The sequence below is a fragment of the Polyodon spathula genome, chromosome 11 (assembly GCF_017654505.1).
Source record: "Polyodon spathula isolate WHYD16114869_AA chromosome 11, ASM1765450v1, whole genome shotgun sequence".
Taxonomy (NCBI): domain Eukaryota; kingdom Metazoa; phylum Chordata; class Actinopteri; order Acipenseriformes; family Polyodontidae; genus Polyodon; species Polyodon spathula.
In genome coordinates this window covers 2,042,369-2,067,556 of record NC_054544.1, presented here as the reverse complement: position 1 = coordinate 2,067,556, position 25,188 = coordinate 2,042,369, and the positions used below count along the sequence as shown (strand labels likewise).

Below are 25,188 nucleotides of genomic sequence, written 5' to 3'. Positions count from 1 at the left end.
CTCTGATTGAAATGAGAGCATATGGTGGGAGCAGCATTGTAGCAGGAGAGAGCATGATCTGGATGCACTGAGATCCTTAGAAGATCATTTTGGAACTAAAAAGCAGGCAGAAACGGTTAGCGTTAAGGGTGGGACAGAAAAGCAGCTGGCTTGGTTTGGTCTGTCTGAGTGACTGTGTCACGCTTGTTAACATGTTAACATGTAGCAGTCCATCAGTATGGGGACACTCCTGCCAGTGGTCTTTCTGTTATCGACATGCATGTTGTGAAATGAATGAGCATGCCACCTACCTCATCCAGTGTGGTTTGGCTCACAGAAAAGTGTTTGATGCTCAGAGATGCTTTGTTGCACTCCAGCTGGTCAAAAATATCAGCGACGCCCCCCGGAGCCACGGGGACGTGGTACTCCACCATGCCAGAGTGGTGATCCTGTGGAGAGACAGGAAAAGGGAATATTTCACAGGTTCCTTGTGTACAGAGAGCTGTAATCATGTCCTATACTCCAAAGAAACATTCAAGTACAGCCAGACAAGTTTGAAAATGTCAGTTTTGTTTGCAAAGACCTCGGAATTGTTTAGTGGTTAACATGTCCTGTCTTTAGACTCCGTCATGAAAAGATTAGCATTTTTATAGTGTGGAATCGTTATAACACGGTAGGGTTGTGGCTCCCATTTGCTCCATAATGCCATTAGAGTAGCCCTATAACACTAACAGCACAGTCTTATAACTATAGCGTTATAAAGAGTGAGCACTGTATATATATATATATATTATCATATCTAGATCAGCACAGCCTATCATATTATTATCTATTTACCAAGGTTGCATTACAGTAGTCTGTTATAGTAGTTGTTTTCTGGTTACAGTGGAATGTGAGCCACTGGTGGAATGGCACCACATTTTCACTTACCAATGGGATGAACCAGCTCTACTGCCTCAGCTACCGCACAGTCTTGACAGCACTGTGATACTGAACCTGCCACTCACCTTCATGAAACTGCTTGGGAAGTGAGACTGCATGAATGTGGTGATGTGTTCCACTTCCAGGCTGTTCGACGTGAGGTGCATTTTCACAGTGAAGCCACTTCCAAATCTACAAGGAAACGGAAGGGTTAGCACTGTGCTTTTCTTTTTAATTTAAGTTTATAAAAGGTGAAAAAAAACCCATGGGTAGAGACTGGCCTGTTCTTGATGTGCTGTAGAGAACCAAGACACCTGAATCGTCCTTTCACCATTATTGCCAGTCTGGTGCAGAGCGCCTCGCACTCTTCCATGCTGTAAAATAAGACCATATTTACTTGACACAATGCTCACAGCTGTAAGACTTGTTGTTTTCTCAGCCCATTGTGACACCTAGCTGTGGTTTCACGCCAGTGCAACGTTTATACTGTCCAGCTCGCTTCCAACTAGGCCACATGGAAGTATGACTCCTATGATTCTAATCCGCCAGGAAATCACGGGGCAAATCCTAAAACACATTTCACGTACACTAGACAGTTACACAGTATTATTCAATACAATTTCATGATCCCTTTACTTAAATATTACTAAGTGTTTCTTTCATAACAAATCATTTTAGACAAGCTTAGTGTAAAGAACATCTTTAAGTTCAGGTATGATTTGCACTTTTGTTTTTTTTTTCGTTTTTTTTTTTTTTTACATTCCATGTTTTACATTCAGTTTTACTCCTGCATAAAATACCCATAATTGAACACACCAAAACTGGCATCTTTGTTATATATACAGTAAGTGGTTTGCCTTAAGAAAACAAGAAACGTTAGGGAAAAGAAATTGAATAAATTCCCAAATTCTACATGCCTCAAAATTTCCAAACAAATTAAACAAACTATTTCTCCTGATTTTTGTTACGCCAATTGTTTTATTTTTAATTTTTTTGACAGTATGTTGTAACAGTAGACTAACGAATGTCCTTATCTCATTAAAAGGTATTACTTCATGTACTATCAACCTGAAAACTGTTAAAACTGTAAAAAAAAAAACAAAAAAAAACTTTGGTTACTGTTATTACCACAACAACGTCAACTGCTAGAAGTTTGTACTTAAATGTAATCTTCGGGTGAATGATATCACAGTGCCTCCTACCTGTGGGAGGTTAGAACCACAGCACACTTCTCTTTCAGTTCCTCTGAAATGATGTTCCAGAGATGACGTTTGGATCTGGGATCCATCCCAGAGCTTGGTTCATCCTTTGGGTAAAGAGGAAATAGTTACCATGGGCTGCTCTCAATGAAAAAAAGGAGTGGATGAGATGAAACACAATCTGATAGACGTACTCTACCACAGGGGATTGCTAAGATACAGCCTTCAGCGACTCGTTCAGTCATGCAGTGACAATAATTGTTTGAATGGAGCAACACTGAATTAATTGAAAGAGTGCTGCCCATGCAGATTTAAGTATCTGTTGCTGTGACTATTCATTCCCAGAGGGGTGATATGAAAATACAGTCATTTGTACAAGATGAAAGAATTAACTTAACGATTCTTAAAAACAGGTCTGAGTGAAACTGCACCAGATGTGCCTGTGTCAGCCGCACGCTACCCCTTCAGTGTGACCTGAACTTTGCCACATGTGATCTCTGCAGATAGTTAAAGATTGTGTTCAGGAACATTTGCAAGCTTTAACATAGTGGAACAGTACCCAGGTATTGAGGTCAGTGCTGGTGTGCACAGTCCCTTACCAGCAGCAGGATCTGAGGAGACCCGATGAGAGCCAGGGCAGTGGAGAGCTTCCTCTTGGTGCCACAGCTGTATTGGCAGGTGGGCTTGTCTTTGTGAGGAAGGAGCTCCAGTCTTTGAAGGAGGTACATCACCACCTTGAAGTGCAAAGAACAAAGAATGATCTATATTATCCAACAATACCACCAATCTGTCATCACAAATCACACTTAAACCTCCAATATCAATAGAATTGTGTCTCCTATTTCTTTGTTTTTCTTTTTTTATTAGAGAACTAAAATTTGTTCTCATTTTGGCCCCTTAAAACTTAATAACTTAATGAGGTACACTTTTTGTTTTTCCTCTTTTTAGTCTAAAATCACAGGACTACAATGAGCACTTTTCTAAACGCTCCGTGGATGATATTATATATTACTGACAGCCTTTCTTTATCTCACAATTGGGTAAGCTTTGCAGAGATCTCAGTTTGCTTACGCTGTGAATTTGTTGGCTGGGAATGCCGCGGATCCTGGCGTAGTAGTACAGGTGCTCCTCTCCTGTCAGCAGATCATCCAGAGCATCCACCTGCGGGCAGTAGCCAATATTGATCCCTTCCATGCTGCCGTCCATGATGTCCACTGTGCTCCTGCAATCAAACCCAGTGAATGTTCAGCTTTAGAGCCAACAGTTGACTAACATATTAATATTAGGCATCCAAGTTCATAGATTTCCCTTTCTTTACCACCCCAAAACACTTCCTTGCACCATCTTTTGCTGTATTTTCTGACACCCTATACCCTCCTTGCATTCTATATTTCAAACATAAAGCTAACAAGAGTCCTGGTCCTTTCCTGATCCTCGTCAACCAAAGAAAAAACAAGAAAAACAAACCCCACAGCAGCCGAGCCAGGTTAGCTCCTATATTCCAAACTCTATTGAATATCTTATCACGTCTTGTAACAGTATATCTCTTCTATAAATCAAATGTTCAAGCAATAGATACCCATTCGTGTCCTTGACGAGTGCGTTTCCATTGGAAGGGAAGATCTCAGCCGTCAGCATCTTAAAGGTGGTTGTCTTCCCTGCTCCGTTCACACCGAGCAGCCCAAAGCACTGGTATGGGTGACAAAGGCTTCTGTTGAGTCCCAGACCAACAGTGTAAAGCACACACATGCAGTATAGTGTGGACGAGCCTGCGCTCTTACCTCTCCAGCAGGGATGCCCACAGAGATGTTATTGACCGCCAGCACTTTCTTGTGGATGTTCTGATACAGTTTGCAAAGCTTGTTGAGCTGCAGCAGGTCTCCGCTGGCTTGACCGCTGTCCACTCTGTCCTGCTCTGCCTTCACATCGGGGTCCTCATCCGGAGCATGGAACATCACTGCTCTCATCCTGCACATCAAGATCCTGGGGAGGGTCAAGAGAGGGGCGGGTCAAGTGCTAGCCATCGGTAGACAGTACCATTACACAACGTATAACAACTTGACTTTCAGACTATCAATTAAAGTTTCTTCACTACCCATTTAAATACAGAAGTTTCAGGTGCATACCCTTACTGACAACAATCCCCCTGAGACCCCATTATGATACCCGTCTAATACACTGGAGAAAGCCAGTCAGAAACATTAGCAGATCACAGATAACACACGTCTGGAAATGTCACAGTGCCACTGATAGCAACCAGCATATGGCACCTTAGTAATTCAAAGTCGTACCAAACCATTGAGGTACCATTTTCAAAATACTGGGGTACCCTTCTACCTCTGGATTGTTCAGTACTATTGTATCAGTAAAGCTGCTGGGATTTCTGTGTAACCAAAGATGCTAAAACTAGGCATTTAGTAGTTACCCCAGACTCCTATTGCATAGCTTTGATCCATTCCTGATTTTATTAGGAGTTTAATAAAACACATCTGAGTTTGTTCACTGTACACTTTGGCTAATCAAGCTACTAACAAAACCAGGAATGGGTGAAACCACTTTGCATTAGGAGACTTATTTCCTCAGAGTGTTAACGACAGGGCCCCTTGACCTTGTCAGGGCCTACCTTATCTTGCGCAGCAGCCAGGTGTTGAGCAGCAGCCTCAGCAGGAAGCAGAAGCTGCCCTGGACGGCCAACGCTACAAACATCCACCCGAGGACGTCCATGTCGAAGGGGCTTGTATAGCTGTCGATCCCGAACACAGTCAGAATATCCACCTGTAACTGCATGCGGGACAGCTCCATCAGGCCGTTCCCGAAGCTGAACTGCGGGAAGATCAGGAACACGTAGCTCATCACATTGTACACCTCTTTAATGTTCTGTGGAGGGGAAAGCAGAGGGAGGTCAGTCCCGTCAGTCAGTGAGATTAGCACCCAAGCTGTACATCTGTACCGCAGAACAGCACTGACAGGCTGGGGCCCGGCACATGGACAGAGTTTGTCTCTTATCAGACTCTTCACTCCTGGCATTACTTACCAAGTTGTCTTTCTTTAGCTCAGACAGGAAGTAGACCACCGAGGTGGAGATGATGGTGTTGATGGCGATGAACAGGTTGATGGAGACATAACAGATGAAAGCCATCTCCGCGTTCTTGAAGATACCGGCCAGGAGATACATCCACGGGAACGTCCCGAAGCTGAGGAGACGAGCAAAGCATTTATCAGGCTGCTGTTTACTACAGTATCACACACATTTTTATTGATAACAATAATGTTACATTGTGTAAAAGAAAAGAAAAAATACAATGTTTCTTTGATGATATTGTTTTTTTGTTCAAAATATTTTAATCATCATATTTTCCATCGGAAACCCAACTCAAGATCTTTCAGACAAGTCTGCTAATTGGAAGGAAAGAAAGAAAGTATTTGGCTAAATGATGACTCTCTTTATTCAACACTTGGCTGCTTTTTTTGTTTAGTTTTTTTTTGTTTGTCTGTTTATTTATTTATTTACTTGTATTATAAGAACATAAGAAAGTTTACAAACGAGAGGAGGCCATTCGGCCCATCTTGCTCGTTTGGTTGTTAGTAGCTTATTGATCCCAAAATCTCATCAAGCAGCTTCTTGAAGGATCCCAGGGTGTCAGCTTCAACAACATTACTGGGGAGTTGATTCCAGACCCTCACAATTCTCTGTGTAAAAAAGTGTCTCCTATTTTCTGTTCTGAATGCCCCTTTTTCTAAACTCCATTTGTGACCCCTGGTCCTTGTTTCTTTTTTCAGGCTGAAAAAGTCCCTTGTGCACATTGACTGAGGAGCTGGAGTCAACTGAGGCAATGCAGTACAACATACTGAGGAGAGAAAGAACCAAAAGGGACACACCAGCTTCTCAGAGTGAGAAGCTGAACAAAAGCAATTAAATATTTCCAGGTGAGTGGAGGCAGCCTGCTCATTTCTATTGTTATTTATTACCACGAATTAGCTTGCATTTGACAAATGGAGGTGGCACTTAGGTTACTGAAAGCCCTGCGATCTTTGAGATTTGATTTAGCATTATCAAAAGCCCTGACTGTTTCTGAACTAATTAAAAACTTGGAAACTAATTTATATTCCTTTTAAACAATTGGATCCTTGTTCACATACTCCAGGACAGCCTTAGGAGAATATGCAGCTGCAGTAAAACATGAGGCAGGGGTATCGTTCAGCCACTTATTCAAATGCAGTGCTACACATTCACTGCTGCATCCTGGTGTTTTTACTGCAGGTCATGTGGTCTGCTGCAGTGATTCTGAAGTGATGAGTTACTAGGAAACAGGAGCAGCTTATTAACACAACTGAAGGATACAATCAGAGCGCCAAAAGATCTTCAACTGAAGAAAGAACCTTGGTCCCTTTGAATCCCCCGGCCACACGTTAGTTTACTATTCACATGAAACAGCTCAGTCAAGCACACGTAGGGTTTGAAGGACCCTTGTTTCCATGGTAATTGCTTACCCAAACAGCACCAGGAGCAGAGACACGGCCCCCAGGTTCTGTCCGCTACTGAAGGCGGGGAGTTGAAAGGCAGCAATGATAGCTATGGACAAGGCTACTGGGACCATGTACAGTGTCTGAAAGGGATAAGCAGCGTGGACACAGACAGTTACCTCCTGATTAAATATACACAACAGTAACAGTAGAATAAAGGGGGTTTTGTACATCAACAAGTGCTTCTAGATCACCCTGTATGGTTAGGTAATGCGTGAGAAAAGTTACATTTTCAGTAGTAAAAAATCACATCTATTTTTGCACGTCTAAATTTAGATGCTCACCATATCATAGATGAAGTTGACTATCCAATAGAAGATCTCCCCAATGCCAGAAATGTGCTGGAGACGCTTGGCACCCGTCTGATACTCTGTGACCTCGTAAATAACAAAGCTAGCTGTCATGATGGAGTATCCCGTGAGGATGCAGAGGGCGACCAGCACACCCACCAGACTCTGAACCCTGAGAGGAAGAGACCGAGAGAGGGGAGGTGAGACTGAACCCTGAGCGGGAGAGACAGAGGGAAGGGCGGCGAGACTGAACCCTGAGCGGGAGAGACAGAGGGAGGGGCGGCGAGACTGAACCCTGAGCGGGAGAGACAGAGGGAGGGGCGGCGAGACTGAACCCTGAGCGGGAGAGACAGTGGCTGCAACCCTGTATACTTACACAGTATCCTCCTGTAGGACACCTACTGAATATGGTTGGCTGTACACAGAAATAGCTGTAATGTAAAAAGAAAACAAGAGAAACATTATGTTTCCTACATGCAAGAACTAATTATATATATATATATATATATATATATATATATATATATATATATATATATATATATATATATATATATATATATATATGTTCAGTTATTAGCCTAAAACAATAATTCTAAAAGGTATAACCAGGGCGAGTGTAAATCCAGAACATGTGTAAGACTGCTGGAATCACCTGCACTGCATCACTCCAATGAGGGGACAAAACGTCTTTGATCTGCAGCAACCTCTCAGATATGTGTAAATCAGTAGAAGATGAGGCCTTACCGTACTTCTGTGGATCCACACCAGGGGGCAGGTTGGCCCTAAGAATGAAGTTATCAAGGCTGTTCAGGTAGGCTGGCATTGTGTGGTACCCTTCAGGGTTGTACCAGACCTACAAATAAAACAAATACAGTCCTTACAGTATTCTCCATTGGTGTTATTACTGCATGCGAGTACAGTATGTTAAAATGATATGGCAGCTTGCCATGGCGGATTTTCACACATTATAATGCCTATTTCCAAGAATCTTTTCACATTTCCTGGCTGAACCGTATCCAGATTTTCTATTGACAGTACTGTGGAAGCAGCACATATGTTTTTTTATAATTAAAATCCAATGCTCCACAGCACTTGTCCACTCAGCATACTTCAAGAAAACAGTCTCCCACAGAAAAAGACTTAAAAGCCCTTCAATTATCATGAGGTGAACAATTACAGCAAATCTTCAATTAAAACAAACAAAATTGTATTAACACCTGTGGGTCTCAATTAGTCTTGATAACAAAGATTTGACTGTGCTGGGAATTGAACTGGCGTGATGATTCATTTTCTCAGTTTAGAGAAGGTAAAAGGTGAAATGCAAGGTGAAAAATGTGAAGTTTCCCGTGCAGGCGATTGCCTTTAGTCTGCCCTGCCTCGTGTTCACCCCTTACCTTTGTCAATGTCCTGTTAGCTGGAACAGGGTCAAAATCCATCTGGAGATCAACTGGGAGAGGACTGCCAAAGACCCAGCCACCATACCTGTGATACGAACAGAGCGCAGAGATCAGTGTACTTGCAGAAGCCCCCTTGGGGAACTTTGCGATGGTAGGTTTGCCATTCACAGCAATGTCACCAAGCTTTTACAATCATTTAATAGGATGTGTGAAGAGAGATGTATTCACATGCAGTTTGGACAAGAGGGACTGAGAAGCTGTGCAGGACGCAATGCTTTCACACTGTCTGAAATGGTTTCTGCTATAATAAGAGATATCCTACAAAAATAAAGGACTGTACTGAGGAGCTATTACGAAAAAGCAAAAACCATTGGTAAGAATTGTCAGAACTGTAATATTGCTAAACAGTAATGGTTTGCTAAGGCTGGCTCAGCCCACAGCAGGAGAACAAGTAGTAAATGCACCGGAAACACTAACAAGAAGTGGCAGGATTTCCAAAATGATTCTCTCTCCCCATTTTCATTTAGATGTCCCTACTGAATGAACTGCAAACCCAAAGACCTGAAAAATGTCCTGGATAACAAATCCTAACCCAAACCCCTTTCCTGAATGAATGGAAACAGGCTTTCTCGAAAGCAAGACGTTCGCTGAGTCTGAGTAACACTAACGATGGCACTCCCATACCTGTTCTGGATGAAGCTGTTTGCTGTAGAGAGTAGGTAGTTTTCCACATCAAATTGACTCACGTTGTACACTGTTTGCAAGGAGGGGGCCTTTTTATGAGGGGGTACATAATCATCTCTTGGGCAGACCTGAAAAAAAATGCAGAAGAAACTGTTGATACATGTGGCAAGAACTGATAGTTTACAATTCGTAAATGTTTCCTATAGTAAAAGAACATCAAAGCATAGGTAAGTTACTGTAAAGCCCAGAAAGGTATGGTAAAGCAAAGTTTATTAACAAACATGGCAACCTATGGTTAACTATGGTAAATGCATAGTATAGCTGTGGGAAAACTGCAACATGCCCCTGCAAAAATACCATGGTAAACTTTTATAAAGGTGCGGTTAACCATACAGAGAAAGAAAGAAAGAAAGAAAGAAAGGAGGTACCTGGTCATTCTGGTTTCGTTACGGCGCAGAAGGGGGTAGCTGGGTCACTCCTAGTTCAGTGGACCGGGTGTTTGGGACTCTGCCCCTCTTACCTGAACAGTAGTATTGCAGTCACATGGCTTGTATGACACAGGAGCTTTTCCACTTGAAGTCCAGTCTCCGGACCCCTCTTTATTCAGACACTGCCTGGAAAAACAACACGCTCTGTATTTCAGACCACCTGAAAAGCAACATGCTGTACCGGATTTCAGATCTCCGGCACAGACTTTTAAACTAGGATTCCTGCACACCCATTATCTTGCGATCTTCACTTTGACATTTTTTGTCATACCTCACGAGGGTACATGTAACAGCTTGTATATTGTGCATGGTGCAATACCAGTTCAACAATCACACAGGTACACTAGTGGAGTCCACCACACGGTGACACTGTCGTTCCACTTGTAGAATCTCTTCAATGGGTTAGTTGGTTGATATTTCATCTTATCAACATTATATAGTATTGGCACATTCGATTTTAGCATTTTAATGCTTTGTTAAAAATGACAATAATACATGAAACAGTATATTATTAAACTGTATTGAAATTATGATTACATTGTGAAGCTGCACCATGTTCTCATATAAATACCTTTAAACTAAAATGATGGTTAAATGCTGATCAGTTTCAGGTATGTACAACAGTGGCACATACTGGGACAGCATGTGATTATTGGTCACCTGCAGTCAGTATCTGTTACCTACAAAACATTTTGTCTCTTAATAAACCAAAATTGTGCTGCAAAGTTGGGAGTTTTAGTAGTTTAGAGTATAATTTCACTCATTCCAGATTGTAATACAAACATTAGTCATACAGTGTGCCCTTAGTGTTTATGCAGTAGTAGCTATGAAGTGTATGGTTATTTATTTAAATCATGTTCCATATACTCATTGGTGTTTTACACCTGTTGTCTTATTCACTATAACACTGTAGTCATTTATTTGAAAGTCTGTTTGTTATGGACTGTATTAGTGGTGGCCAGCATTCCAAACATGCTACAGCTGAAATGGTTTTGAAAACGAAATTGAGTCTACCACCCCCATCACAGAGTGTGTACATACTCATTCCCAGGGTTATACAAGCAGAAGTTGTCTATTCCAGGAAATGACATCATCTTAGAGACCAAATCACTGGCACTGGGGTTTCTAAGCCTGTTGGGGAGGGGAGAGAGAAGCCGTGAGTTCATTAAACTAACCTTCCTTAAACAAACAGGTCTGCTTTCAACATACTCTTACACTGTGATCCTCTAATCTAATACAATCGAATAGTTTTATCATTATTATTATCATTATTATTAGGTTAGTGACGTCACATGTCATGTCATGGTAATTTGTTTAGACTGCCCCTTAGTTTCTTGCTATTTTTGGATAAGTTTGGTCTGATCTTCAGTTCCTGTTGCTGCCTATAGATAATTACAGAGGCTAGCTCAGACACAGTGAACCATCTTGTGAAGCAGCAGGGATGATTTCTAATTGAATGGTGAATTCATTCAACCTCAAATCATTATGAATCTGGGTCCATTTTTAACTGTGTTATGAAATCCTTGAAATTCTAGCAGAATTAATTGAAATCACCTGTAAACGGGTACTCAAACACAAGTTTAATCCACAATAACACAACATTTTGAGGTCAGCTAGCTGTGGTTATCACTCTCTTACCCAAAGAAGACAGACTGGCTGTCGTATCCGTACAAGGCAGGTGAGAGATTTATTTTGGGATATTCCAGGATGCCATTCTTGATGGTGCCCATCCCCATGGCAGCGATGACGAACAGCACGGGCAGTATGATCTGGGCAAGCAGGCCCCTCCAGTCTCTCCGCGAGTGGTGGATCCTCTTCAACAGCATCCCCACCACCTTCTGTGCGAAGAGGCGGGCCCCCCCGAGAGTGGAGGAGCCAGTCAGGGCTGTGGGCAGGGACAATTCAATGTAAGACTGTAAGGAACTAAATCACACAAGCAAAAATTTTAGTTAATGCCTTTCTCCTTTGTGTCAGCTGTGCTGTGGTGGGGTTTGTAAGCCTGTTTTTTTGTTATTTAGTTGTTGATTTTTTTACAACGCTTTAAGTGCCATAACTGGCCCTATTTGGTGACCATGTGGATTTAAACACACAGCCCTACCTTGTCTGTCACTGACGGTATAGCTACTGGTGGCATCTTCAGAGACCATAGTGTCCTCAGAGGGGACCTGGACCACCATTTGCGTGTTAGCCCCGGCTGTGTCCTTGTTTTCATCGTCCTTTGTCATTTGGAGGTAGACCTGGAGAAAGAGAGAGAGAGAGAGAGAAAGTGAGGTCTCAAGTCCATGTTGGCACCTGTGCTCTGGCTCAGAGACTTCTAGACTCCCTGCAGTACAGATCTACTTGGATAAAGAGTAGGCCCATCCTTATAGAGAGAGTGATCCACAGTCACAGCAGATCACAGTACTCCCTACCTTAACCACAAACAAAAGGCAGTTTACACAGAATTACATTTAGTGGAAACACAGGCGGCTTGTAAAATACACCCTCCTAGTTCCGAAAACAAGCAACTGGCTTTTACTCTTTGGTTCTTCAGAATGTATGGCACAGCGATGTCAGCTATTTGACATGTTGGAGCCCAGCAAAGGTCATTCAAAATGATCTAGATAAGATTCAGAACTGGGAAGACACATGGCAAATGACATTTAATAGAGAAAAGTGTAAGGTATTGTATGCAGGAAATAAAAATGTGCATTATAAATATCATATGGGAGATACTGAAATTGGAGAAGGAATCTATGAAAAAGACCTAGGAGTTTTTGTTGACTCAGAAATGTCTTCATCTAGACAATGTGGGGAAGCTACCAACAAGATGCTCGGATACATTGTGAAAAGTGTTGAATTTAAATCAAGGGAAGTAATGTTAAAACTGTACAATGCATTAGTAAGACCTCATGAATACTGTGTTCCGTTCTGGTCACCTCGCTATAAAAAAGATATTGCTGCTCTAGAAAGAGTGCAAAGAAGAGCGACCAGAATTATTCCGGGCTTAAAAGGCATATCATATGCAGACAGGCTAAAAGAATTGAATCTGTTCAGTCTTGAACAAAGACGACTACACGGCGACCTAATTCAAGCACTCAAAATTCTAAAAGGTATTGACAGTGTCGACCCAAGGGACTTTTTCGACCTGAAAAAAGAAACAAGGACCAGGGGTCACAAATGGAGATTAGACAAAGGGGCATTCAGAACAGAAAATAGGAGGCACTTTTTTACACAGAGAATAGTGAGGGTCTGGAATCAACTCCCCAGTAATGTTGTTGAAGCTGACACCCTGGGATCCTTCAAGAAGCTGCTTGATGAGATTCTGGGATCAATAAGCTACTAACAACCAAATGAGCAAGATGGGCCGAATGGCCTCCTCTCGTTTGTAACCTTTCTCATGTTCTTATGTTCTTATGATGGCTGTGTAGCACTGTGGTTCGTTTGAGTGGCGCCTGGCTTACCTCCGCCAGAGTGGTGTCGGAGATGCCATAGCAGCCGAGCCGCAGGGTGTCCAGGCTCCTGTCCAGCTCGCTCAGGAGGGATCGGTAAGCATCAGCATTCTGGGCTCCGAAGGGGGGCAGGGCATAGACCAGGTCCGCCCCCACCTTCTCCTTCAACTGAGCCTCGGGCAGGTGAGACTGGATGAACCGTGTGATGGTATCAGGAACACAGTAATCTTCTGAGCCAGGGGGTGGCATCTGTAGAGAGAGAGAGAGAGAGAACAGAGGCAGAGCGGGAGAGAGAGATACAGAGAGAGAGACAGAGAGAGGGGGGAGGTTATTGCAGTGATCTAAACAGTGATGGGTTTGAATATCAGCGCCTGAAAAAACTGTTAACTTATTATACCACCAAACTCCACGTTTCATTGTATTTAGTGGTGTTAAGAAGATAGACAACGACATTACACAGAGTATAAACTGGGATTTTCTTATATATTATATAGAAAGAAAGAAGGAAATATTCACTTCTACCAAGGACGACATGAGTTGCAGTAGATAAACCAATATATTGAACATCAGTGAGTGAGAGAGAGAGTAACAGACACACAGATTGACTGATACAGATGGCTGAATGGATGTCAGAGGGGCAGGCAGACAGACAGCCCGATTGAGCATTCATCTGGTGTGGAGGTGCCATCAGTCACTCACCCTCCTGGTCAGGGTCAGGTCGTAGCCCTGGCCCAGCTTCTCTTTCAGATAGAAGGGGGAGCCGCAGCACTTGAGCCCCCCGCGCTCCAGGAAGGCAATGCGGTCACTCAGGACCTCTGCCTCATCCAGGTGGTGAGTGGACAGGATGATGGTGCGCCCTGGGAACATAACAAGGTATTTCACTGGGTTATGTGTCTGGAGGGACACTCTTCTCTGCCACGCAGGTGTGAAAGTGGATAGCCAAGACCTGGATTATGTTTTAGAAGATGCTTCTTTGTTAATTTGTGGTTCAAGTGTTCACTATATTATGTTCAAGGTTGGATGATTTAAAAAAAATATATATATATTTTAAATGTATTATATTTAAAAATAACTCAAATAAAATAACACAAAAAGCTTTTGTTTAACATGCTAATGTTCCTTAGCAAGTGTGAAACGGCACAAATACATTGCGTGGTTCCCCCTCCCCACCACCCCAAGTAAACTTAAAAACAGTATCAGCAGCGCGCTTACAGTGAGAAACTGCTTTAATGAGAAATAGATCGTTTTGTGACAAAGGGTGAAAAACGTACAACGCAAGCCGAACTGAGAGCAGCAATGGTGGTTCCAGCAAAATGCAGATGCCGAAAATATGATGAAGCATATTTAAAACAGTGTGTTGTATGCGGCGAAATACTGGCAAATCACAGTATGCAGCCCTGCAAGCTATGCCGACATCTCAAAACAAGACACCCTATCTTAAGAGCTAAACCCGTAGAGTTTTCAGATGAAGCTCAATGAGTTATTTCTTTCTTTATTTATTGCATTTATATAGCGCTTTTTATACAAAGTATCGCAAAGCACTGTACAGTACATAGCAGAAAATAGAACAAACCACAATACATTTGTATAGCATGACACACATACAACTGCAACGACAAGACCATTTAAATAACAGATTTAAGCAACAGTGTACAGATAATAATACAAATGCGGCAATTTTAAAGTTACATTAAAACCACTAAGATAAGAAAGTTAATGGGAGAAAAAAAATATAGCAGGGAGGCTCACTATGATAAAGTTTGAGAACACTGATCTAGAGGAATCTATCCCAAAGCCTCTAAATCACTGCCTTCTACCTTCAAAACCAGTCATAGGATGTATAGAGGTGTCACAGCTCTGTATAACCCAGCACTCCTGCTTGACACCCTGTGTGCTCAGGCAGCTGTGCTGGGCAGTGCTGCCCACGCCCCTCACCTGTCTTGTGTCTGATGACAATGTCCCAGATGCTCCTCCGGGAGCAGGGGTCCACGCCCGTGGTGGGCTCATCCAAGACCACCGTCTTAGAGCCGCCAATGAACGCGATGGAGATGGAGAGCTTCCTCTTCATCCCGCCCGAGAGCGTGTCCACGCGCTTGTGCCGATGGGCATACATGCCAGTCTCCTTCAGGGTGCTGAGCAAGGGAACAGGCAGCAAGGGGTCAGGTCGAGTGCCAAGGTAAAAATCACAACTGATTCTGTCTGGATGTTCTGAACACACTTGCAAAGCTTTTTAATCCAAAGTGTAAATTACTTTAATTGTAGTACTTCTATTATTTATTTACATTTTTTTTTTTATCAAAATAAAATATCTAACCTATATAAACTGCCTTAAATACATACCTACTGTGTTTTTTTCAAATTTGAAAAACAACAAATTTACTTTTAGGAGTCTTTGAAAACACATTTTCGGTATTTAAAAAAAAAGTATTCTTTATTGAACTGTTCTGCATGGTTCTGCAGGAGATCCTTACTTGCGCACTTGCTGGTTCAGTTCATGCTTGTTCCAGCCAGGGCTCTTGATCTGTCCATACAGCAAGAGGTGCTCTTTAGCAGTGAGGTGTTCGAAGAGGACGTCGTACTGCATACACACCCCCATGTCTCTGCGCACTGCGTCCATGTGCGTCTGCATGTCCTTCCCATACACCAGGATGGAGCCGGACGAGGGGCTGTACAGCCCAGTCAGCAGGGACCTGAACAGAACGAGGAGAACATGGATCAGACATCACCTGGAGGAAACATCACTGAGATGCTTCACATGTACTGAGGTGCAGCAAGGGCAGCTGAAATATCACCCCCATTTGCAGCTGTGGCGAAGGTAAGCATTTCAAACCACCTCACTTCAGAAATTCGGGGGGGGGGGGTTATGAAAATGATGATCTTTTGCTAAAAATAAAACAATATAGTATGCTAGAGAATATTCATAATGGGAAACTAACCCGGAAGTTTAACATTAGCAAACAGTAGATGAAAATATCCCTTTAAAGTGCACATCACTTATAAAAGCTTTTACCATAATCTACCCTGTTCTGCTATGTTTATTTATATTCTGTGCCATACTTCGCTATTCTTTACAATGCTTACCTATGTTTCACCATGCTTTCGCTATGATTTTACGATGGTAAACTTGTATAAGGGATAAAAACTAGCGAAAAAGGGAGGGTATAGGTCAGTGCTGCAAGGATTGATTCTCACATGGTGGTGGTCTTGCCCGCTCCATTGTGCCCCAGCAGTGTGGTCACGTGGCCCTCGTAGAAGTTGAGGTTGAGGTTCTGGATGGCGACGGTTTGGTCGTAGAGCTTGGTGAGGCCGTGGAGAGACATGCCCACGGGCAGGCCTTCCAGTTCAGCCTCCCCCTCAGAAGTAAAGACCTCATTATCTACAGGGGGAAAGAGAGAGAGATTGAAGAATTGAGGTCTCAAGTTCATGCTGACACCTGTGCAAGGGGGGCAGGGCATAGACCAAGTCCGACCCCACCTTCTCCTTCAACTGAGCCTCGGGCAGGTGGGACTGGATGAACCTGGTGACAATACTGGGGACACAGCAATCTGAGCCAGGGTGTGGCATCTGCAGAGAGAGACAGAGAGAGAGAGAGAGAGAGAGAGAGAGCAAGATACAGAGAGAGAGAGACAGAGCGAGGGAGAGAGAGAGAGCGTCAGAGAGTGAGTGAGAGAGCGAGAGCGAGAGAGAGAGAGAGAGACCGACAGACAGAGGCAGCAATATACAGAGAGCGAGACAGAGGGAGGGAGAGGTTATTGCAGTGATCTAAATAGTGACAGGTGATGAGTCTAATGATCTAAAAAAAAGTGCTGCATCAAAATCCCAACACTCTTTTATTGACCAGGAAAAAATATACAGTGAAATGTTGTCAGTGGAAAAAGCCAAGTTTGTAAATTGTAGGATGTCAGTATTAAGATGCGTCAGTGATTAGATCATTAATATTGAGTGTAACATCACAGAATTAATACTTTCATACAGTGTGGTATCTATTTCCTATGTCAGGTAAAATGAATACTTTTGTTCTTGTGATCGATGTTCCCGCTCTGCAGCATGATGTTGGTGAACAGGAGCCCTCTTCCACTGTCTTTTCTGCATGTGTTAAAGCCACAGCACTCTGCCCAGAATGAGGGCAGGACCGGGAAATACCATGGGGAGGCAATGCCATACTTCCCTGGAGAGACAGGAGCGAACAGGGAGAAGAACATTACACCCAGTACTTCAGCCACCTCACCCTGGTATAGTGTCATGCATCCACATTTGCATTACTAATAACATGAATATTATAAGGAACAATTAAGTTGACAAATGTTTCAGCTAGTGTGTCTTCAGTACAATCTGTTCAGACAAACGTTTCAGCTAGTGTATCTTCAGTTTTGTCTACTTGACTTAGTTTCTAACAATATATATATATATTTTTAAAGTTGACATATAATGTGTTATCAACTTAATTATTTTCCATCCTATCTCAAAAAGAGCTTCAGTACCTGGAAAGACAATCCGGATGTACCAGCCGACGGCGAAATAGACGAGGGAGTCGATGAACAGCAGCCAGCAGAGCCAGCCGAAGGAGGTGGTATCATTAGACAATGGGGAGACGTAGGAGTTATCCCACTGGATTCCTGAAAACGGGGGAAAAGCAGCAGAAAACAAAGTTAACCAAGACCCAAAGCACATTGGTTTAGGAAAGAAGGATTTTTGCAGCTTCATAACCATCAGATGTTACTGAATGTGAGCAAGTAAAAATAAAAAAGTAACACCAAAATAGGAGACCAACCTATGTTCTGCCCTTCATAGCGACCAATGTATTGACCTGCATAGCTGAAACAAGTTGGGGCAAACAGGCACTGTAAAGCAGAAAGAGAAAAGAAGCTTGTTAATAATTATAATGATATCATGGACCAAAAAAAAACAAAAAACAATGGCCTGACACGGAAGAGATGAGAGGGTAGAGCAGCAGAGGCAGGGCAGGGAGGGGCTGTCTTACCAGGAGACTGGAGCAGCAGGGGCACAGAGGGATGGGGCAGGGCAGGGAGGGGCTGTCTTACCAGGAGACTGGAGCAGCAGGGGCACAGAGGGATGGGGCAGGGCAGGGAGGGGCTGTCTTACCAGGAGACTGGAGCAGCAGGGGCACAGAGGGATGGGGCAGGGAGAGGCTGTCTTACTAGGACCTGGATCAGCAGGGGCACAGAGGGATGGGCAGGGAGAGGCTGTCTTACCAGGAGACTGGATCAGCAGGGGCACAGAGGGAGAGAGGGTGGCAGAGGATGTCTTACCAGGAGGCTCTTGGTTGAAAAGGTGAGGCTGGACTCGATGGTCACCATGACGATGAATGGGAAGAAGCAGATGATGTAGACAAGGCTGCCACTGAGGCCAGCCACGTTGGTGCGGTCGAAGAAGGCGCTGATGAGGAAGCTCATGGCCAGGATGGAGAAGCCGTAGTCACACAGGAACAGGAAAATGATGAAGCCGTTGCTGTTGGGGAAGATCTTACCCGCCTTCAGGATGATGGTCATGATGATGATGGTGACGAGGAGGAAAGAGGCACTCTCTATGAACCAGGCACAGAAGTGACTGCTGGGGTTCACTCCCATCATCTTCATGTACTGGGGAGGGGGAGGCAGGAGCCCATGTTTAATGTCTCTAAACTGCTTACAGTTGTGACGTCACTACTATTTTAATTATCTTATTATAGTGATATAGTCAAGAAAGAGTAAAAAGCTCCAAATTACATTTCAACCTTCAGGTTTTATTATTTTTTTAAGGAGGTCCCATATCAGGGTTGGATGTTACTGCTTCTTTCTTAAATTTTGCAGGATAGAGCTTGGCTATTGTGTTTTGCAAGCAGTGAAAAAAAGATGTGTAATAACCATTAAAGCAACTGGTACTTATCATGCTTTGTTGTCACTTAAAATACTCTAATTATAATATCTTATATTTATAACTCATATTTTTTTGAAAATGTTAAATACCATCCTCATTAAGGTTTGTATGTTAACTTTGTGGGGGGCTGGTATGGTTTCACAAACATGACATTTTTTCTAAAAGGCTTATATCTGGAAGTGAAATGAAATGCATGAATTAAATATTCGCTGTTGCATATCTTTGCACTGAGGCACAAATGCTTGCAACCAGAATTCTATTTTAGTGAGTCAAAATATCTGTGCAGTCTTGTAGCTTAAGCTGAGAAACAATCCTGTTGACAGTGGCAAAGTGTGAAGGATAAACGACGTGGGCACACAAGCAGCAGTTCCACTCCTACCTCGTGAAGTCTCAGCTCTCTCTCGTGAACCAGCTTTTTGACAAACGCAGCGATGAAAAGGACCCAAGCGATCATGAGGGCGAGCGGGAAGGTGTTCGACATGCTGTTGAGGAAACTGGAAAACACAGGTATGGTATATGGTATATGTTTTAACTCTACAGGACAACTGTAGGAATTGACCCAATAAAGCAGGTCAGTTTTGTGTTGTATAAATGTAGATTACCATAACCATAGCCAACATTCACAGCATTTACCAGTCAAAATGTAAGTGTAACACACAGATGGATAGGCTCCACTATGTACTCCCTGACTCTGATACACTCAACAGCCTGTGGTCAAAATTGTTTTAATCAAATTTGATCACAATTGGAAAATCAGTTATCTCGTTATGAGTTAGTGTGACATGCGATTGTGAACCTCCTGATATCCCCAGAGTCTGATATTCTCAGTGACCCTCCATAATGTCCTCAGCAAGTCTGAGGGCACAAGAGAACCTCTACTATATCCCTGGGTTTGCATTCCCAGCGAGGTATGAGATATAACCTCTGCTATATCCCTGGGTTTGCATTCCCAGTGAGGTATGAGATATAACCTCTACTATATCCCTGGGTTTGCATTCCCAGCGATCCCTGGGGCATTCCCAGCGAGGTATGAGATATAACCTCTACTATATCCCTGGGTTTGCATTCCCAGCGAGGTATGAGATATAACCTCTGCTATATCCCTGGGTTTGCATTCCCAGCGAGGTATGAGATATAACCTCTGCTATATCCCTGGGTTTGCATTGCGAGGTATGAGATATAACCTCTGCTATATCCCTGGGTTTGCATTCCCAGCGAGGTATGAGATATAACCTCTGCTATATCCCTGGGTTTGCATTCCCAGCGAGGTATGAGATATAACCTCTGCTATATCCCTGGGTTTGCATTCCCAGCGAGGTATGAGATATAACCTCGCTATATCCCTGGGTTTGCATTATGAGATATAACCTCTGCTATATCCCTGGGTTTGCATTCCCAGCGAGGTATGAGATATAACCTCTGCTATATCCCTGGGTTTGCATTCCCAGCGAGGTATGAGATATAACCTCTGCTATATCCCTGGGTTTGCATTCCCAGCGAGGAATGAGATATAACCTCTGCTATATCCCTGGGTTTGCATTCCCAGCGAGGTATGAGATATAACCTCTGCTATATCCCTGGGTTTGCATTCCCAGCGAGGTATGAGATATAACCTCTGCTATATCCCTGGGTTTGCATTCCCAGCGAGGTATGAGGAATAACTTTGTATCACTAGGTCTTACTTGTCTTTGAAGTAGCAGGGGTAGGGGAAGGCCTGTAGCTGGACGGCTGGCTCCTCAACCTTCCTGCCTGCTTGGATGTCAATGATGGCCCTGTCGATGCTCTCCTGCAGGTTGATAAAGCCACGGTTGTATCGCTGGTTTTTGTTGGATGAGATGTAGGGTCCGGGTGTCCAGGAAGGGTCTCTTATTCTGTCAGTCCTCATGGCATTCTGCACAACCATGCGTATGGTGTAGCTCATCTCAGCGGGCAGGGAGATGCCAGCACCAGCTGACCTCTTTCGACGACTGCTTTTCGGAGGCATTTTAAAAATGATACCTGAAATTTTAGGCAGATAGATCAGGAAGACGACACATTGAAGTTATGGATAAAACATTTTTTGCTAAGTAAGCTTGTACCCAAAAAGACGAACACTTATCTACATGTATTGAAAACTATCCTGCATACAGCATGACATGTGTATGAGTGACTTGACTACAATATATCTTTGTGGCTGGGGAGAGGCAATGTGAATAATTCTCAATGTGTTCAGCACTTACTAGCGTACAGCTCATTGGTCTTGAGAAGCTCTTTGGCCATGGCGTTCATCTCCGCTATGCTGCTGACCGGCTGATTGCGATTGAAATTCACACAGGAGGACAGGTTGAGCATCAGCTGGGAGAGGACCGTCAGCTGGTCCATCACGTTCTGGTTCTCTTCCAACATTTTAGTCAAGTTTGCTGTACAAGTGAAGAGGAAATCAAGGTCGAACCTTCAAGGTATCAGTATAATGTGGCCTAACCAAGAAGTTGGCAACTCTTGTGCTTAATTTGAAACAATGATTGACTATATGCTATGCATGGAAACAGAAATGTTGACAGTACAGTTCACACTTCTCTAAGGTAGTTTTAGCAGGTGAGACCGACTTATATTACTATTTAAAGAAAGAAAGAAAGAAAGATCTTTAAGAGTTCAACTTAAATACTCATTTCAGAATACTCACAGTACATTTGGAGCGAGTTTAAGATGTCGGTCACGTTGATGTTTGTTTGTAACTTAACGAAATTCTGCACAAAAGGGATTTGTAGGGAGCGCTGCAGGGAAAAGATAAGAGGAAAACAAGAGAAGGGAATATTGAGTTGGTCACTCATTAATAGCATTCCTTATGAGTTTAAATGTAAATCATGCAAGGTGCTAGGACCTAGCTTGCTTGATGCTTCCCCTTAAATGCATTCTAGGCCCCAAAATGTTCATGTGGATTAAAGGACCCTGGGTCAGGCATGTTTTTTTTCAAATGTACAGTCATATGAGGACACTCCCTGTACACAATAATAGCATTAGCAAAATATTGTGAGACCTTATTTTTAAACAGCACTGCTCTTGATAGAATGCTAGCACAGAACAGGGATAGAACATAGAATGATGGTGTATAATCTCCCGCTTGCCCTGCAAACAAGAACTGCAGAATTGATAGTTTTATACCATAAGTACTGGAACAGTCTTTCCAAGTTGCTGGGCAGAATCAAAGATTAATTTGGAGGCATCTATCCAGTCCTGGGAGTACATATTAAGTTTGTCCAGCTGCTGCAATGTGTCATTAGACTGAAAAAAATAGAAAGAATATAGCAACCATAAAAATTATATAATAAATCTTGAAAATAAATGTTTTTAATTTAGGATCAATTTTGAACAATTAATACTAAATCTATAAATGTGTTACACATTGTAGACCATCATTAATATTAACAGGCTATATCGCAAAACAGCAGTATAATAAAAACATGCAACTATGGCATTAATAATAAACCTTATGATCCTTTCTAAACTATAAATATCGTAATAAATATATTCCTTGTACAATGCAAAAGAGATTTTAGTGACTACAATGAACACCAAAGAGGTTAGTTTAGCCATTCATTTTTGGAACACTACACACTGTTAAAAAGGTTTTGTGGGGTTCATGTGTTCCCCCGAGGGTACCTTCTCCATGATGGCCCTGGTCTCTGAACACTACACACTGTTAAAGATTCTGTGGGGTTCATGTGTTCCCCCGAGGGTACCTTCTCCATGATGGCCCTGGTCTCGGAACACTACACACTGTTAAAGATTCTGTGGGGTTCATGTGTTCCCCCGAGGGTACCTTCTCCATGATGGCCCTGGTCTCGGGCGTGTCTGGGGTGTACAGGATCTTGCCCAGCAGCATGGGCTTGATGAATGCCCAGGCCACAGCTCCACCAGTGGTGTTCACCATGTCCAGGTACAATGCAAGGCAGAAGGGTGCTGCAAGCAAGCAGGAACGTTGTGTTAATATCGGAAACTCAAGATATACCAGCCTACTGCACAGGCAACTTAACTATACCTTAATGGATTTTAGTAAAAACTTTAGGGAGGCCATCTAAATCATCATGTGCACTGCATGGATCTAATTCTTACAGAAGCACAATGACAAATGCAACTTTTTCTACGATGAATAACACATTTGAAAAGGTATAAAACCGTCAAGAAACAAAACTCAGTTTCAGGAAGGAGCAGTTGCAATTGCTAGAGCAGTTTCTGGCTTGTTTTGTACTGCTATAATTATGTGTAATTGGCTCTGTTTCTTCAAAATGTAACCTCGAACAAACCCAATGAGACTCACTTGCGTTACTGGGGATGTTAAATTTCTTCATGATCTCGTCCACATTAAGGCCTCCCTGGGTGGAGGGGTTAGAGTCCATGAAATTGGGGACCTGCGAGACTGTGAAGAGGGAGAAGAATCCCCTGTAACACACGGCGCCGGCGAGCGTGTTGAATGTGGCCTTGCTCGACATTGTGGCCCTATTCCCAGCAACCAACTGGGAAAAAAAACAAACAAACGGTAGTAACGAGGTTCGACTCCAACAGATCCTACAAGCAGGGTCAGGTTTACATGCGACACGCAGAATCAATTCAATTAGAACTGCAGTGCATGAAACAGGCCATTCTCTGATCATAACTCTGAATTACCTTTACTATTTAAACTTTATCACAGTTGATGTTTGAATAAAAAAAGGAATCCATGATTATTACATTTTAATACTCTCTACTTTATCACTAATTGATTGTTCATTTTTATGACTTTGTTACTGTTATGTGACTATATTGTACAAACAAACAAAAGCATTAAAGCCAGCCCCGTAGCAGACACTCACTTCTTTGAATTCCGAGTTCGCGATCAGGTTGAGCCTCTGGATCTGTTGCAGGTAGCCGACCAACATCTTGATGGCTGGGGTCAGCTTCTGAAACATTTCCATTGTAAACTGGAAGAGCTGCAGCATCGCTTCAATGATGTTCTGCATGTCCGAGGTCAGTATGATCTGAGTGAGGGAGAACAGGAGCAGTCTTTAGATAAGGTACAGTGCCCTACATAACAATATAAAACACACTGATTGCCTCAGCTTCATCCCACAGGTTGAAGATAACGAGACTTTAGGATCTTGAAATCTGCTGTAAAACACCAACAGAAATTGCAACTAGATTTACCGTTCCAGATCAAAATATAACCTAAACGTATATTTAAAATACACACACAGACACACATACTCACAATAAGCCATGTTTCCAGTTTACAATGGCAGTAATATCAAACACTCCAGCATTACAGGTGATCATAATTAATGAAATACAAGGTCAGTTATCTGCAGGTAGTGACCACTGCATAGGCTATTAATCAAGCAAATCTTACTCAATACTTACCTGTCATATTTTGACATTTCAGACCCCTGGGATACTTACGGCACTCGTAATTTCACTTTTGTAAACTCAGTTACTGTGCAGTAAATCAAGTATACTTCATTATAAAAGTGCTGGAATATTCCCATCGCTAATAGTATTATTTCATGTTTATAATGGAAGCTTCAGCACCACCCCGCCTCTGTAATACAATACCTCTCTGCATTACAAGTCACATTATATCTTTCATTAACGGTCCTAAAGTTTCCTATTGAACAAGGAAGGAGAATCATTCTTTGATCTAATTTTATAAATAAAAGGGCAATATTAAAATAATGACAGATTGTATAGTAAAAACAAAAAAGCTTGGTGTTTCATATTACCGTAAACAGCTATCACTGAATATCCTGTTTTTTGTTGTTAAATATCATTGCCTGAAACAACAATAAAACACACACACACACACACACACACAATGAAACACACACACACACACACACACTGTATATATATAAAAACAAAGACTCATGAGCTCACGGTATATAAACAAAATATAAAAACCTTGTAAACAAAGTCAAGTAAATCCAGGTGCTCAAGGACTATAACCACAAAGTTGTACCACTGCAAGGGATCCAGCTTGCAGAATGCCCGATGCACCAGCTCCTCTGACTGGGTCAGGTTGAGTTTCCCTGGGGAGTCGCAGTGCCACAGACCCATCAACCAAGCAAGCAGCTGCAGGGGAAACAAGAAGCACTTCTCAGTGCGCTGTCTGCAGTTTGACACCCTTACATGTGTTTAAAGGTGGCAGTCATCCTTATGGTCCAGTTCAGTGATAAAAAGTTGGTCTGCGCAACCCCACGGCAGTGACGCTTTACAAGTAAATAGGTCACTGTAGAACTGGATGTAAAGTCCTGCTTTAAGATACTAGATTATGTTTAAACTTTAAGATCAAACATGCTAGAACATTTCAACCTTTAATACCACTCAACATTTTTGAGTAAAATCTCTAATTTTATTTATGTGTTTAATCACAACTATTTTGATAA

The 25,188-nt window shown here is 42.6% G+C and overlaps 1 protein-coding gene across 4 annotated transcripts in view; it reads right to left on the bottom strand.

Moving 5' to 3' along the window:
• abca12 (ATP-binding cassette, sub-family A (ABC1), member 12) overlaps positions 1-25,188 on the bottom strand; it is a 74,258-nt gene that overhangs the window by 655 nt on the left and 48,415 nt on the right. For 2 of the 4 annotated variants that reach the window (XM_041264839.1, XM_041264840.1), the window contains exons 47-85: positions 24,704-24,874; positions 23,623-23,787; positions 23,091-23,286; positions 22,593-22,732; positions 21,935-22,054; positions 21,456-21,546; positions 21,013-21,192; positions 20,476-20,791; positions 19,173-19,287; positions 18,187-18,516; positions 17,688-17,757; positions 17,398-17,532; positions 16,929-17,084; positions 16,391-16,480; positions 16,109-16,292; positions 15,388-15,606; positions 14,852-15,048; positions 13,616-13,773; positions 12,929-13,165; positions 11,584-11,722; positions 11,124-11,370; positions 10,527-10,616; positions 9,518-9,611; positions 8,998-9,125; positions 8,311-8,398; positions 7,661-7,769; positions 7,290-7,344; positions 6,908-7,085; positions 6,591-6,706; positions 5,134-5,293; positions 4,723-4,976; positions 3,881-4,082; positions 3,679-3,788; positions 3,171-3,321; positions 2,699-2,833; positions 2,103-2,206; positions 1,182-1,274; positions 987-1,092; positions 291-428 (exon numbers count right to left, since the gene is read on the bottom strand). In XM_041264839.1, the coding sequence (XP_041120773.1) occupies positions 291-428; positions 987-1,092; positions 1,182-1,274; positions 2,103-2,206; positions 2,699-2,833; positions 3,171-3,321; positions 3,679-3,788; positions 3,881-4,082; positions 4,723-4,976; positions 5,134-5,293; positions 6,591-6,706; positions 6,908-7,085; positions 7,290-7,344; positions 7,661-7,769; positions 8,311-8,398; positions 8,998-9,125; positions 9,518-9,611; positions 10,527-10,616; positions 11,124-11,370; positions 11,584-11,722; positions 12,929-13,165; positions 13,616-13,773; positions 14,852-15,048; positions 15,388-15,606; positions 16,109-16,292; positions 16,391-16,480; positions 16,929-17,084; positions 17,398-17,532; positions 17,688-17,757; positions 18,187-18,516; positions 19,173-19,287; positions 20,476-20,791; positions 21,013-21,192; positions 21,456-21,546; positions 21,935-22,054; positions 22,593-22,732; positions 23,091-23,286; positions 23,623-23,787; positions 24,704-24,874 (5,967 nt within the window). Of the gene's footprint in view, positions 1-290; positions 429-986; positions 1,093-1,181; positions 1,275-2,102; positions 2,207-2,698; positions 2,834-3,170; positions 3,322-3,678; positions 3,789-3,880; positions 4,083-4,722; positions 4,977-5,133; positions 5,294-6,590; positions 6,707-6,907; positions 7,086-7,289; positions 7,345-7,660; positions 7,770-8,310; positions 8,399-8,997; positions 9,126-9,517; positions 9,612-10,526; positions 10,617-11,123; positions 11,371-11,583; positions 11,723-12,928; positions 13,166-13,615; positions 13,774-14,851; positions 15,049-15,387; positions 15,607-16,108; positions 16,293-16,390; positions 16,481-16,928; positions 17,085-17,397; positions 17,533-17,687; positions 17,758-18,186; positions 18,517-19,172; positions 19,288-20,475; positions 20,792-21,012; positions 21,193-21,455; positions 21,547-21,934; positions 22,055-22,592; positions 22,733-23,090; positions 23,287-23,622; positions 23,788-24,703; positions 24,875-25,188 lie in introns of those variants that run through there. The other 2 variants (XM_041264841.1, XM_041264842.1) reach the window with 2 other exon arrangements.